The sequence below is a fragment of the Microtus ochrogaster genome, chromosome 1, assembly GCF_000317375.1.
Source record: "Microtus ochrogaster isolate Prairie Vole_2 chromosome 1, MicOch1.0, whole genome shotgun sequence".
Lineage (NCBI taxonomy): Eukaryota > Metazoa > Chordata > Mammalia > Rodentia > Cricetidae > Microtus > Microtus ochrogaster.
In genome coordinates this window covers 19,582,582-19,598,442 of record NC_022009.1, presented here as the reverse complement: position 1 = coordinate 19,598,442, position 15,861 = coordinate 19,582,582, and the positions used below count along the sequence as shown (strand labels likewise).

At 45.8% G+C, this 15,861-nt stretch overlaps 1 protein-coding gene across 4 annotated transcripts in view; it reads left to right on the top strand.

Moving 5' to 3' along the window:
* Positions 1 to 6: 6 nt before the first annotated feature.
* Map3k9 (mitogen-activated protein kinase kinase kinase 9) overlaps positions 7 to 15,861 on the top strand; it is a 71,444-nt gene continuing 55,589 nt past the window's right edge. For all 4 annotated transcript variants that reach the window (XM_005343299.3, XM_005343298.3, XM_026779899.1 and 1 more), the window contains exons 1-2: positions 7 to 511; positions 7,193 to 7,606. In XM_005343299.3, coding sequence (XP_005343356.1) covers positions 124 to 511; positions 7,193 to 7,606 — 802 coding nt within the window. In that variant the 5' untranslated portion in view covers positions 7 to 123. The remainder of the gene's footprint in view (positions 512 to 7,192; positions 7,607 to 15,861) is intronic.

The following is a 15,861-nucleotide window of genomic DNA, read 5'->3' as shown; positions in this document are numbered from 1 at the left end:
CCCGGGCCCTACCTGCGGCGGCCGTCGGGGGCGCGGAGCCCCCAGCGCTGCCGAGCCGCATGAACAATAGGCGGCGGCGGCTCCTGCGGGCGGCCGCCCCGCACCCTATGGACCGGCCGCTCTATGGAGTCCTCCAGATCGCTTCTCGGCTGCCTGGCGAGCGCCGCTGCTGCCCCGCCGGGGGAGGATGCCACGGGCACAGGAGCCGAGGAGGAGGAGGACGAGGAGGAGGCGGCGGCCGCCGAGCTGGGCTCCCACGCCGCGCTGCCCTACTGGACTGCTATATTCGAGTACGAGGCGGCGGGCGAGGACGAGCTGACCCTGCGGCTAGGAGATGTGGTAGAGGTGCTGTCCAAGGACTCGCAGGTGTCCGGCGACGAGGGCTGGTGGACCGGACAGCTGAACCAGCGGGTGGGCATCTTCCCCAGCAACTACGTGACTCCGCGCAGCGCCTTCTCCAGCCGCTGCCAGCCCGGCGCCGAGGACCCCAGTTGCTACCCGCCCATTCAGCGTAAGGAGAAGGCGGCACCGAAGCCTGGTGGGGAGGGGAGGGGAGGGTGAGGCCTGGGATGGGCGAGGAGAGGTCAGAGGTGGGGAGCGATTGGCCTGGGCGCGGGTGGGTGTGAGGGCTGCAGGGGTTTTAGCTGGTGCCACCGAGAAGCTCCAGAGCCGCAGGCCCTGCCTGGAACTTCTTCACCTTCACCTGACTCGCTCTAGTAGCAACTCCTGAAACCCCAATCCCTTCACCCCTCCTTGTGCCCCTCCAGATCTGGAAGGGTTTTTGGAGAGCAGGTGGTTTCTAATGTCACCAGTAACCTTAGTCCCCCAACCAACGACCTGGCGGACCTCTTCTGTCGCTTGTCCCCGCCTCTTAAAGGTATTTGTCCTGAGAGCAGTGGAGGTGTCTACCGCCTGCCTGGGCAGGCTCACAAGTCCCGGAAGCATGTAAGAAGGAACTCAAGAGTCAGGTGCCTTTGAAATCTCGTGTTGGTTTCTTGGGTTCTCGTACTGTATCTGAAAGTTGTTCCTTGAGAAGTCTCACCAAATAATATGTTAGGAAAGGTGTGTATGTGGCGGGGGGGCGGGGGGGCGCAAAGCCATGAGTGGAGAAATAATTAGAAAAAGTATGTGTCTCTCGTGGGAGTTCAGGATCACCAGGAACAGTGCCCAAGTTCCTGTACCTTACAGCCATACAGTTCAGAAACACATATTTTTTTCACCCAAGATCTTTGCCTATATTTGGAATTGGCTAAATCTCGGGAGGGGGTGGCGGGGAGGTCCCAGAGTTCCCTCCCAGGGCCTTTCTCGCTGTAGCCTGGTTTTCATCAGTTTCCCAGGGACCCCCTGTTCCATGCCCCTTACAAAATTGCCTTTGCTGTTTTTCAAAGGAGTTAAATTGCCATTGTAATTCCTTAAACACTTATATATACTTGGTTATTTTAGAAGAAGTGAATCTCTCTAAGTGCAGTTTATAGTATTTGAAAGTTTCCATAGTTCCAATTAGAAGACGTTTTTACTACATACTTAGTAGTTAGTTCCTTGTTTTATGTACTTTGCATCCACCTTGGTTTTTTTTTTTTGTCACTACAAAGGGCTAATTTTGATACTTAGTTTAAAATTTTTCACCTGTAGTAGTTAATCTTTCTGTTATTTTTATAGGAACAATTGCATTAAGATGACTTTTAAATATAATTGCAGCTTTTTTTTCTCCTTTCCTTTTGGCCCTTTGACTGTCAAATTGTTTAGCTCTCTAGTTCTCCTTAGATCTGTCCCCCCATTTCATTCCAAGTTTCTTGTTTATACATTTTGAAACGTACAATGCCTAGAAATGGCAAGTCACTTTAGAATGTTTCTGGTTGCTAGGTATTTCTGGCATATTTGGTAACACTGGTGAGACAAAGACCAATCAAAGGTGTTTGAAATTACTTTGGAGACAAACTTGGCCAGACGTTGAAAGAGGTTTTGAGGTTTTGAGGCTCTTTGTGGGTGGAGTTCTGTGACATTGTTTTTAGGGACAGCTAACGAGAGAGTGTACAAGTTATGTGAGGTTCACAAGCAGCCGCTCAGGTTCCTCAACAGCTTTGCTCCTGGGTGTCACAGCAGTCAGGAGCCAATATGACTTGGGTTAAAAGAACCTTTCCACTGAGTGCCAGACATGTCAACAGCTTGCTACATTCAGAGCCGATTCCCTGGAATGTGGTCAGGACTCACCTTATTGGAATAGACGGTACCTTGGGTAGAATAGATTCCTAAGTCTGGAACCCACATGGGAGGACCCCGTGCTTGGGGAAAGATTCAGTTGAGGAGATTGGCATTGAAAGTTGTGGCAAGTGCTCTAGCTTGGCCTTGCAGTATTCTTGACAGTTCACAAAGCTCCAGTCGAAAGCTCGTTCTTGAGTGCGTGGAGAGTGGGGGCTGCTATGTTAAGAGTCAAGGGATGGAAGGATGGAGGAGGCGCTCCTGAGCACACCAGGTAGACTGCGAAGTGAATGTGAAATTTCGGTCAGTGCTTTGAAAAGGTCGGAATGTCTCTCCTGGGAGCTCTGTCCACCAGTTGAGTTAGTGTCACTCAGAAAACAAAGATGATTGACAAAGCCTGTCCCCCAGGACTTGGAATAGTAAGGCCAATGATGATTCTTCCCCAGAGTTACCCTTTTAAACTTCCCCTCTGGGGCATATAGCATGTGATATGTTCAGGATTGCGAATGGAATACCTATGTCCAGTCAAGCAGTGAGAGCCAGCTTTAGTTTTACAGTGTTGTTTTCAAGTGAAAGTTTTGCTTCAAGCTTTATTCAATACAGAAGGAGAAATTAATCTTTTATCAAAGAAAAATATGCTAGTGATAGTATAAGCCATTTTATATTCTGCTTTTATCCTGCCACTGTAGGTACCAGGGCTTGGCTCTCCATGAATGACAAATCTGTATAACCTCGGAGATCTCTCATCCTCTGTTTTGTAATAGGTGAAACATGTAAGCTGCGGTTGGTCACCTGGGAGATGCATAACTATCGAAATGTTTCTTTACGGCGCTGTCAGGCTGTTTGCAGCACGGCACTGAGAGCACTGTTTGTTAAGTTCTGGTTGTTTTCCCTGAATTCACTACCAATGTAAGGATGAATTTTTAGATAAGCTTAAGATTTGTGTGTGTGTGTGTGTGTACATGTGTTTGTGTGTGTGTGTGTCTACATGTGTTTGTGTGTGTGCATGTGTGTGCATGTGTTTGTGCAGATACATGTACCCATGCACCCTTGTACCCGTGAATGGAGGATGCTGGGAGTCCTCTAAAGATGTCTGCCTTGAGACTGTCTCTTACTGAACCTGGAGCATTTTCAACTAGACTGGCGGCCATAAGTCCTCGCAAGCCTCACCTTTCTGTCCCCTGCCCCAGCATATTTTAACTTTCCTTTTTGAAACAGGATCTCAGTATGTAGCTCAAGCTGTCCTTGAACTTATGGTCCTCCTGCATCTACTTCCTGAGTGCTGGGATTACAGCTATGTATTACACACCTGGCTCTGTGTAGAAGAATTTAAAATTAACAAATTATACTATTCCCTCGCCCCCCCCCCCAAGCCCACGAGGTAGTTTGACTGGTTCAGTCGGTCTCCAAGAATACAATCTAGGGGAAATAACATCCTGACTCCAACATGAAATAGGGTTCTGTTGATATTCCTAGAAATAGCCTCCCACAGAAAATTAAAAAAAAAAAAAGTGTGCTGAAGGCAAGTTGACCTGATTCTTGCTAAAACCAGGTCTTGACTGGAGCAGAGAAGGAAAGGAGAGCCCTCAAATTCTCTGCAGCTGAAGATCTGTCCCTGGAAGCCCATTGGAAGGGACTTCTCTGCAGGGAAAGAAGAAGACAGTCCTTTGTTATCTTCTATACTTTTCTTACAGGCTGGCTTTCTTATGTCTCTTGACTTAGTAGGGAAAAGCTGAGGTCCTAGCTTCTGCCCCGAGAGAGGTCACTGCTTCCCCGCTAGCCTTCGTGGGCACTGCTGCTGGAGGAGCTGTCCTTTCAGCACCCAAGACCAGAGTCCCATCTTCTGTACCCTCTGGTAAACATTGAGCACCTACTGTGTGTTGACAAGTATGCTTCAGAGCCCAGAAACAGGGTGCACATAAGGGAAATAGTATAGTTTATTAGTTCAAAGACTTGGTTGAAGAAATAAGGCGATCAATACAGTTCATTGATGAGGCACAGAGTTTTTCACTAGAGTAAGGACTGGTAGAAAAAATAAATAAAAAGAATATTCCTTGCTGCCAAAGACCAAGTAGACACGTATCTTTCAAAGGGGTTTCTAAATCTCTCTTTAATGTTGGCATGTTTTCTCATTCATGTGAATGACATCAGGCAAAAGTTAGTAATTAGTCAGGATTCATTTTTAGGACTCAGAAACAGAAGCTATTTTAAGCAAGAAATAGATTCAGCACAGGAAATTGGGTGCTTAGAGAATTCTTGGGAGGGCTTGGAGAAGCCGCTCTTAAGGGGAGCATTCTGGGCGCTGCAGAGCTGACCCAGCAAGCAAGTTGGCACTGTTTTTACCGATGAAATTTAGCATTTGGAGCTGCTGTTGGAGATGGCAGCTTCCGGGATATCCTGTTGTATCTGCAGCCTGGAGACTTGGCAGCCACTTCACTAGGGAACATTCATTTGCACAGCTGTAGAGCTAGTGACTGGACACCAGCATGTTGCTGCAGACAGCCATACCTGCCAGGGGAGGCAGCCAGAAGATGGTCTCCACCTCTAGGCTTTGCTAATCCTGTGTGTCCCTTAATTCACATCCAGTATCTTTGCCATAAGGGATCCTGGGATTTGTAGTTTTTTTTTTAGCTTTCTAGCCTCTAGATATTAAGAGGGTCAGGTGCTGGAAGGATATTGGTATGGGTGTCAATTCCTAGCTTCTGCCATGCCATTTATTCTTCAGGGGGACCCCCATGCCCCAAGAGGCAATAGCTTTTCCCTCTTTTCTTTATTTCGTGGTATCAGGGACTAAACCCAGGACTATACAAATGCTAAGAGTGGCCTTTCCCAGGGAACTCCGTTGCATCCCCAAGGGGTTAAGTTAGCCTTAGGGAACTTTGAGGGTCCAGATAGACTCTGCTTCATGAGTACATAAAGACCATTCATCTGGCTTCTCCTGAGAGTTTTCTTTGTGCAGACTGACAGCTGCTTTGCAAAATACAAGTAAAAAATGAGAAGAATTAGGATTAAGTAAAAACAAAAATTTGAGCCTCATCAGCTTCCAAGTGAGCAGTGGAGTGTGATGGGGCAGGCCACATCAGGGAGAACAGCCATCCAGTTTGCCCTTGCCGAACTCTAGAAATACATCTTTGTCTTCCTGGGTTTGTTTGTTGCTTGGTTTATCTGTCTGTCTGCTTGTTTATTTTGGTGGAGTGTGGTTATTCTCCCAGAAACCCTGCCCACCCCTTTCCCACCCCTTCAAACAGATATAAATTTGTTTGCTGGTCACCCACTAAATATTTGTCACAAAGCACACAGTGGTGGCAGGCAGAATCTCTGCCCTGTGGCTGTCATCGTGTCACAATGATAAGAGTGGACGAGTAATTAACTAGCCATACTCTTGACGAGTCTTGTGGAATCGAGTATGCTGCAAAGGTGTTTAGTGGGAACTTGCCCTCATTTGGTCTTAAGGTTTCTCTGTGGAATGGACGTTTCAGTTCAAATGTGAGGGTGAATCTAAAGAGAACAGAGAACAGGTTTCAGGAGGGACGTGAAACAGCGGTATGCTCGTTCTTTTTTTGCATTTTTAAATTTTTTTATTTAAATAACATTTTTTTCCCCATTTACTTTACATACCAACCAATCTCCCCTCCCTCCTCTCCTGCTCAGTTAGTTCTCAATATTCTATCTAGCCCAACATTTATAATCACTGGTGGCCACTGTTATCTGTGTTTTCTAACTGGTGCCTAAGGTATAATTAATCAGATTCCTTAGGCTCAGATTCTAGATCTTGGAAGCACACTGAATGGTTGAAGTGGCTGTCGAGGATGGGCCTGAGGCTCTGAGGTCTGCTGGAGTGAGATATTTTCCACGAGGCTCCTTTCCTGGACGTCTCAGGAACCAGATCCTGATAGAACCAAGTCCTGGAAGTCTTTCACGTGGACTCAGTTCTTCCGTGTTCAGTACCTCGGAGGCTCAGCAGGTCTGCATCACTCACTGCCAGGGCCTCCTTAGTGGTTCTTCCTTTCGAGACAGGGTTTAGAGCAGGCTCACCTCAAACAGGCTAGGTTGACCTTGAACTCCTGATCCTCCTGTCTCAAGCTCCTGAGTGCAGGGTTGTTGGCCTGCGCCACCACACTGATTTATGCAGTGCTGTGGATTAAACCCTGAGCTTCATGCATGTCAGGTTCTACCCACTGAGCTGCACTCTGGTCCCTTAGTGGCTCTTTGCTCCAGACTTCCTTTCCCATTATGTTGTTCATGGCTGACAGAGATGGTATCCTTTCTAAGCCACAGAACTCCCTTTCTTAAGGGTACATGAGTACTTTTCAGCCCTTCAGAATTGCTTGAAAGTTTCTTGCCATCTGGTTACTCCCAACAAGGCTTAAGTCTTACCTCTTATCCCAGTACAACAGTCTAGCTACTGCGGACTCCCTAATGCCCTCCAGGTGTCACCATGTCCTCCTCTCCACCTAGATTGTCCTTTACCCTGTCTGTGATGTGATGAGAGTCCCTCTCTACTCTTCCTCTAGGCCTTTCTTCACATGTTCCTTTTCCGTTCACCCCTGCCCCCATCCTGCTGTGGGAGTTAGTTAGTGCCCTTCTTTATCCAGTGATCCTGTTTCTCCAAACGCTGTTTACAAACTAAACTGTAGCTGCTGTGTGTCTGCTTAGCCCTGGGTTGTGTGCCTCCCACCACCAAGAACAAATGAACCTAAGCAATTTTCAAAATAGGTCACCCCAGTATTCCCTTGAGTTAAAGTGGGGTGGTCTTGGTACAAGAGTCTCCCGATTCTCCAAGTAGGATTTACGTTACAGTAAACACCTATCAAATGTCTGCTGTTTGGTAGTCACTAAGAATAATGCACATATTAACCACTATCTCCACTGCTTATGTAGTTTACAGTGGGGAGACAGGGAGGTCCCGCTTTCCTACTGTGGCTGTGTTTGCCTATCCAGTGGAAGTATGGTTCAAAGGATATGGTTGACTTCCTGTTTTCTTCTTTCTCAGTATTAGAGATTGATTTTGCGGAGCTAACCCTGGAGGAGATCATCGGCATTGGGGGCTTTGGGAAAGTTTACCGTGCTTTCTGGGTAGGCGACGAGGTTGCTGTGAAAGCAGCTCGCCATGACCCCGATGAGGACATCAGCCAGACCATAGAGAATGTTCGCCAAGAGGCCAAGCTCTTTGCCATGCTGAAGCACCCGAACATCATTGCCCTCAGAGGGGTGTGCTTGAAGGAACCCAACCTCTGCTTGGTCATGGAGTTTGCTCGTGGAGGGCCTTTGAACAGAGTGCTGTCTGGGAAGAGGATTCCCCCAGATATCCTGGTGAACTGGGCTGTACAGATTGCTAGAGGGATGAACTACCTGCACGATGAGGCAATTGTCCCCATCATCCACCGAGACCTTAAGTCCAGCAACAGTGAGTATGGGGAGCTGGGCTGGGTTGGGTGTGGAGAGCAGCCACCCCCGTGCTCTGTGGCTTTAAGAAATGTGGGTTTCATGGAGTGGCAGTGTGGGGAGAGAGGAATGGGGCACCTGAGGGGTTTGTGAACTGATAATTAGCAGGGAGCGTTGTCAGTGTTGGATTGATATATGCAGAAATAGATTTCTTTTCCTATTTGTGGGAAATGTGTGTGTAATCCCCCAAAGGAGGATCTCCCCTTTCTGGAGCAGCAAGAAAGCAAACCCTTTTAGCTTGCCTGCATTTCTACCTCCACTTCTCAGCCACAGGAGAGAGGGGACCATCAGAAGAAGAGGTGTGTGTTTAACTGAGACCCAGTGCAGGTGGCAGTGTCAAGTGGAGAGCATGACCTGACTGGTGGTGGTTTAGACCTCCTGTTAGCCCAGGGGTGCTATTAATTAATTCCATAACTAGTGTGTAATTGCAGGGAACTGGGAAGTAACTGTGTATTAAATACACAGACTCCATAAACTGGCTGTAAAGTCAGTGTTAGGTATAATTAAATGATAAGTTGGTAGAGACTTAAGTCTTGCACGTGGGCTGGCAGAACAGCTAGGAATAATTTTCCTGGTGCTCTCACTTGTTCAGGCTGACTGCAGAGAGGATACGTGTGAGTAATGGTATTGCATTTATTTTGAGTAGCCTGCCCCTGAGAGGAGGGTATTTCTCTGCATCTGTGTGCTTTGAGCCCAGAGTTTCTTCCGACTCGGCTTTTTGTTTGTTTGTTTGGTGTGTGTGTGTGTGTGTGTGTGTGTGTGTAGAGGGGGAGAGAGAGAGAGAAATTATACTTTGTGATTTCTTTAAAGTGATTTTTGTTTCCTTTATCCCTTCTGTCTGTACTCTGCTCCTTTAATAATAGAAGACTTCCTCTTTGTGAAAATATGAACAATTAGGTATAACTTTAATGGTGGGTGTGAAAGATTCATATTATATGAGATAAAATCTTACCTCCTCTTTTCTCTTTGCTGAGATGTTATGGTTTTCTCATCCCGTCCCTGAAACTCTGCTCTTTAAATAGATTAACTGAATTGAGACTTTGAGTTTCTGACTGTCAGCCCAGAGGCTGCTGGTGGTGGGGTCAGAGGCAGATGTGTTGGTAGAAAATGTGAGGTAGAAGCTGAATTGTCTTTAACTTTCTCTATGTCTATTCTGAGAGAGCTAGGTAGCGTGAAATAACGTTATATAATTTAGCCCATTGAGAAATCTGGGCCAGGGAAATGGAAGTGTAAAACTTTAAACTTTCACCATAATCTGTGCTACGCAGAGAAAATTTCCCTTCTACCAGATTACTGTTGTGGAAACAAGGCTTTTGTAAAGGAGATGTTGCCTTGCCAAGTTGTGCTGCTGTAGAAGAAGGCAGGAGACTGCAGGTCTCTTTTCCAGGAAGTGGGGCTCTGCTTCCATCCATCTTTGCAGCAGGGAGCTTTTCGGGAAAGAGTGGACTTCTCAAAGGACTTTGTCAAGATGTATGTGCTACCTACCACCCCGCTGGTGCCAATGTTGGTATAGGCTGTAGATTTTGCTTGTGAGCAGTAGTTTGTGGGTGAGTGTTTGCCTGGGAAGGCATTTATCAGTAAGAGCCTCATTGAAGTCATTTCAGAAATAGTCTGCCACCATTTTGCTCATTGCTTCCATTTTGGGAATTGTGATTTCTTCGTGTTTTGTAAACTGGAGACACACTTCTGTTTTGTTTTGTTTTTATTAGGGGTTATGGAAGGTTGGATTTTTGATCACTGTCATATGAGGACAAAATACCAGAAAGTATATGTCAGTTGAGTTTGAACTAGTCAAGAATACGGCTGTCTATATGGAAAAGAGAAAGTAGTGACGGGCATCCAGCTGTTATGAAGTCTTAGTAAAAAGTGACTGATTAAAATGTTTTATTATCTTGGTCATATGTTTCAGCCATTTGGTGTTTACTGGCAGTGGGATGTGTATGGGGTAGAGTAACCTTTGTTAGCATGTAATTGTCATTGGGTGTCAGTTGGACTCAGAGACAGACAGAGTGACAGCAACCGAGAGATACCCTCGATCTACCTTTGAAAAGAAGTCTGAGGCTTTCGGGGCGGCTGCACAGTGTATTCAGAGATCCACACTCCCGTTTCTTATGCCGTCATCCCAGCATTTGGCTTCCAGCCTCAGTCTCCTTCTGGTCCAGGATGGCCATGAAGGGTACCTATTATTTGATCCAGGTACAGGCCTGAAGGAGGAGGGAAAGCAGAAGCATAGAATGCCTGTTTACCATGTTGGGGTCCAAACCCCAACATAAGCTATCTCTCTGGACCTGTGTGGAGGCGCGGGAATAAAGACACAACTCACATGGCTTTATGGGAAGAGAGATTTTTAGTGAACCCTCATGAAATCTTGAGTTTACATTTTGAAAATTTCTCTATGTTAATTTTCCAGACAGCCTTTATACCAAAATGTAAGCTATGGGGCAAGTTTATTAGCATCCTGTTTTCTAGGTAACCAGAAATATGTGGCCTGTATAATAAAAGTCTCTGCCCAAGACAGGCATAATCTTATGACCTGTTGCAAAAACACAGGTTTTTATTTTAAAATTATTAAGAGAGTAATTGTGGGGCAATATTATACAGGCTCCATATTTCTACATGGTATGGCAGCCAGGCTCTCAAGCCATAGCGCACCTGAGGTGGTCAAGTAGCCTTACAGACAGGTTGTCGCTACCCTAACAAAGGGTCAGGATGTTGTTTTGCTCCTTCTTTGTAATTTGGAGGATGCCTGGGATAGAGTTGCTAATTCAGGCCTATGTGAGAGCTAGCATACAGAGCAGGAAGATAGGAGACATAGAAAGGTGTGGTCAATGGTGCAGATGTGACTAAAAGCCATTCGCCTTGTTACCTAGAAAACAAAATGCTGATGAATTTTCCCCTCAGTTTACGTTTTGGTATAAAGGCTGCTTGGAGAATAAACGAGAGAAATTTTCAACATATGAACTCAGGTTTTCATGAGGGATTAGTAAAAACCTCCCTCCCAATAAAGCCATATGAGTTGTGTCTTTATTCCTGCACCTCCACGCTGGTCCAGAGAGAGATAGTTTATGTTGGGGCTGACATTCCCTCAGCTGAGTCCATGCCCAGTAGCTTCCCAGAGACCCTGTTTAAACCCATGTTCTTACATTAATTGGGCAGAATGTGCTAGCCGAAGGAGGGGCTTCATAATAAAACATTTTAATTAGCCACTTTACTAAGACTTCGTAACAACTTGATGTCACTAGTAATCAAGGCTTGTTACTACGGGTGGGCATAGGTCATGGAAGAAGCAGCCAGAAGCCTTGCTGTGGAGGCTTCATACAGGGAAAACCCTTATCACAGTTGTTTAGTATCACACAGCTGAGGAAGTCAGCCAGGCCCTGAGATGGAAGACCTGGACCTCTTTTAAAACTAATGGCTTGCATTGCTTTACGGTATTACATCAGTGACTTGAACATCACCTCTTAAAAGTACTTGTAAAAAACTACTGCCTATAAAACGGATCTGTGTCAGCCTAGTTCTTCCCACTGGGGAAGACCAGTTACTTGTTACTAGAGGCACTGGAGAATGATAATCTGTTAAAGGAAATCTCATCTTTTGGGGGTAGTAGGTGGACTTCAGGATATTGTGTAGTGGGTGGTTTGGTATGAAAACATTCAGCAATATTGCAGTTGAATAGTTCCATGAAAAGCTACAAGGTATGGCTGGTGAGATGGCCCAGTAGGCCATCTGCTCCAAACTGGATGAGCTAAGTTCAGTTCCTGGGACTTGCATGGTGAAAAGAGAAACTGACTCCCAGATGTTGTATACACACACACACACACACACACACACACACACACACACACAGAGAGAGAGAGAGAGAGAGAGAGAGAGAGAGAGAGTAAATAAAGTAAATTTTTTTTTTTTTAAATTATGAGGTTGGTGATATGTCTCAGTAGTATAGTGCTCACCTAGCATGAACATGCCTTGGGTTCAAGCCCCAGCCCTGCCCAAAATAAAAGTAAAATGAGCCAGGCAGTGGTGGCACACGCCTTTAATCCCAGGACTAGAGGTAGGCAGATCTTTGTGGGTTTGAGGCCAGCCTACAAAGCTACAAAGTGAGTCCCAGGACTGTTACACAGAGAAACCCTGTCTTGAAAAACCAAAAAAAAAAAAAAAAAAAAAAAAATAACATAAGATGCTATGAAAAAGCTTTAGAAAATATAAGGACTTAGAAGATACTGTTGCTACTTCAGTTTAATTGAATAACTTTTTTCCTTTTCTAAAAAAAAACACAGGGTAAAATAATGTTTCTAGTTTTTTTTCTACGTGCTTATGAATTTTGAAATGCCTACGTCTAGTATTCTGATAAACACACTGCTTGGTGTGTGCTTTTCTTTCTGGTCCTGTTAATTTGCCTGTTATGTTCCTGGGCCCTAGACTGGTACTTGCCTGCTACTGTTATACAGTAGAGTGTCTCACTGTTACTCTGTGGACAGCAGGGTGTCTCACTATTACGTAGTATGGTCCTTTTGTAAGATTTTTAATTTTTTATATTTATGAATAGTATTGGCCTGTTTGTTGAGTCATATAGCATCCAAATTGTATTCAAGTTTAGTTTACCTCCTGCCTGTGCCTTCAGGAAATCTTAAGGAGGTTGTTGATGTTTGTTTTATAGCTTTTGAGTTAGCGTCTCCTATAATAGTCTAGGCTGGCCTTGAACTAGCTCTGTAGGCAAGGCTAAGCAACTCATTCTTTTTTTTAAAAAAAATATTTATTTATTTTGTATACAATATTGTGTCTATGTATATGCCTGCAGGCCAGATCCCATTACAGATGGTTGTGAGCCACCATGTGGTTGCTGGGAATTGAACTCAGGACCTTTGGAAGAGCAGGCAATGCTCTTAACCTCTGAGCCATCTCTCCAGCCCCTAAGCAACTCATTCTTTAATCCTTGCAGAGGTAAATGGAAGTGTACTTGATTTGGGGCTAGGTACACCTGCCCCCCTTTTATATGACAGCTTGACATTCTCCTGAGGTCCTTGCTGGCCCATCTCTGTCTTCCTCCAGAGGGACTTTCTCCCTAGAACAGTTGTCTGTCTTTTGCTACCAGCATGGTTCCGGGGGCATGCTGTGGCCCTCAGTATGTGCATATATAGAATGAATGGATGGATGGATGGATGAGTGAATGAATGAATGAGTGGTTACATGAACTGAATTACTCTGGGTTCTTAAATGTAAAAATTCCTTTTATTCAAGGATGCCATTCACATCTCACTTGCATAGAGTTTGCTTTTAATTGTCATTGTGATCCCCAGGGCCTTGGCCCTTTCTGTTAGAGCCCACCAGCCTGCTCTGGATGCCTGAGTGTGGCATTAAGCAGTGTCTTCATTCCCATTCTTGAATGTCTCTGCCCCCTGTCTCCATGTCTTCGTAAGTGCCAGCCTGGCTAACTTGCTGTCCAGTGTCTACATGGGAGTCAGCCATTGGCTGCCAGGACCTGCCCGAACAGCTACTACTGCAATGTCACTGGTCGAAAGTACCAGTCTGCTCGGGCCAGCCTCTGCTCCTCAGGCGACTTGGGACCCGCTAGCTTGCTGTTCATGCCACCCTGTTTCCATTGTGTTAACTTGGCTGCAGCTTCTCCTGCAGCTCAGAGTTCATGTTCACCCACCACCACCTCCAGTCCTGTGCCACCTCACAAGCTCAGGAAGCCAAAGACAAGTTTTCTTACAGTGTGGGGACTCAACTGCCATCTTCTCGTTGGCCTCACCTTTTCTTCCTCGAATCTTCTCACTCTGGAGTACATGAGCCAGACATTAGCCAAAGGCTCTGCCTCAGTCTCTGTGTAGGATTTTCCATGGTTCATACACTAGATGGATGCCAGCATTTTCACCCTATACTCCTGATAGGTCGTATTCCTGCCTGTAGATGGAGCAGGTAAGACATAGGCACCCTGTAAGGGGGCATTGTGGCCTCAGACTTGCCTGGAAGAGTATGAAGACTACCCACAAAAACCTAAAAGTCTGGTGATGGTGGCACGTGCCTTTAATTCCAGCATTTGGGGAAGCAAATTTGGGGAAGAGGCGGGTGGATCTCTGAGTTTGAGGCCAACCTGGTCTACAGAGCAAGTTCTGGGACAACCAGAATTACAGAGAGAAACCCTGACTCAAAAAATACCAAAAAAAAAAAAAAAGCAGAGATTTCCTATAGGTGGGTGACTAAAATAAGAAACCACAAACTATCCCAGATTGGGTCTGGTATTTAGCAAGGGATCAGCTGCAAGGATCAGCTCCTCATCTTCCTTGAGAGGTAGGCAGGTGACTTTGCGTGTGCCTCAAGAATGAACCCCCATGCTGTCAAGATAGCTCGGAAGGTAAATGTGCTTGCCACCCAAGCCTGACTTGAGTTAGAAAAGACTAGATATTTTAGGTTTTGCTGGGGAAAAGTATGCCGATAGTAAAAACCTTAGACTTACCTTTTGTCACTGGAGGCTGTGTCTAAGTTTAGCTAGTGGCTACCAGGCATGTCCCAGAGCATTGTGCTCAGTTGATGGGAAGTACTTTCTGCAGCCAAAATACATACGTAATCGAATAAAGCCAGAGTGAGGCAAACAGCAAGCCAGCAGACATGACTCTGCAGAAGAAAACAGCGTCCGGTCTTGTGGGATGCTGACGGTCCCTTCCCCAGGTCCTTCCTGGCTTTCTTCTACCTACCTATTAGCCCACCTAGCCTCCGTTCCTGTCCCCTTCCTTTTTTGCTTTGGTGGCCTTGGAGACTGAATCTTGGGTAGTTCTTTACCACTGAGCAATAACTATAGGTCCTGGCTCTCTTTGGGTGTTAGGGCTATAGCAGTAAGCTAGAACACAGGGTTAAGCCCTGCCCTCAAGGAGTTCCCTGTGAGGTCAGAGAAAAGGATGTTGATTAAAACAAACTCACACAGAAGCTTAAAGTCAGGGCTAGTCAATGACAAGAAGGGTAGAGGGGACATTAGTGCCGTAAGAAAGATGATCAAGGCATGTGCTCAACAGGGGCATCGTGGGATTTCCTAGGGACTTTTTTTTTTGTTTGTTTTTTTGTAGGAGACTGACCTGAAGAGAGAGGAACAGTTGATGACTAGAAAGTGGGGAGAAAAAGGGGATGAGAAGATTCCAGAAAGAGAGACCTTCCACACTTGTAGTTGGAGGCTATTTGTTCGTTTCCCAACTTCCCAGACCCGAAATAATGACACAGGAACTGTATTAATTACAAAACTGCTTAGCTTATTAGCACAGGCTTCTAATGAACCTTGTCCTCTCTGTGATGTAGCTCAGGGTTGCTTATGAACACAAAGTCATGAGATCACAGTCTGAAGAATACAGCCTCTTGCCTAGGCCCAGAGAACACAGCTCGTTACAGAGTCCCCTCTGGGACCCTGGAACCCTCTTGTTGAACCATACTCTGCACCTCTTACTAAGTCAGGGTTATGAACATAGGGCCTGCCTGCTCTGGAACCTCTGCAGGGTTAGGATGAGAGGGCTTAGTGTAGATGGAGGTGTCCTTCCCACCTGGTCCCACAGCCATTCAGTCCCAAAGAAACATGCAGAGGCTTATAACAATTATAAACTTTTTGGCCTGTTAGCTCAGGCTTATTTTCAACTATCTCTTACAACTTAAATTAACCCATAATTCTTATCTATGTTTAGCCACGTGGCTTGGTACCTTTTCTCAGTGCAGCATTTTCATCTTGCTTCCTCTGCATCTGGGTGACGACTGCAGATTGAGCCTTTCCTCTTCCCAGAATTCTCCTAGTCTGGTCGCCCTGCCTATACGTCCTGCCTGGCTACTGGCCAGTCAGCATTTTATTAAGCCAGTACAAATCTTTACGATTAAGCCAGTACGATCTTTACAGGGTACAAGAGCATTATCCCACAGCAGCTTAGTTTTTTATTAATACAAGTGTCAGAGATGGTCACAAGCGATCCTCAGCAGAGAGACTTTGAATTGGACATCTGTTTCAGAGGTGGCCTGGGATAGTAGAAGGAATGTGAATACCAATTGCATCCTTGACATCAACTGGCTAGGTATTGTTGGATGCACCTTGCAATGTCCCTAACGACCTCAGATTCTTCCTCTGTACAGTGAGAGGTTTGGACCAGATGTTGTCTGAGATCCTTCCCAGGATTAGAGCAAATGTCAGTGTTGTCAGGGGCAGGCAGTGACTACGTGGTTTATCTGCATCCACACAACAGATTGCAG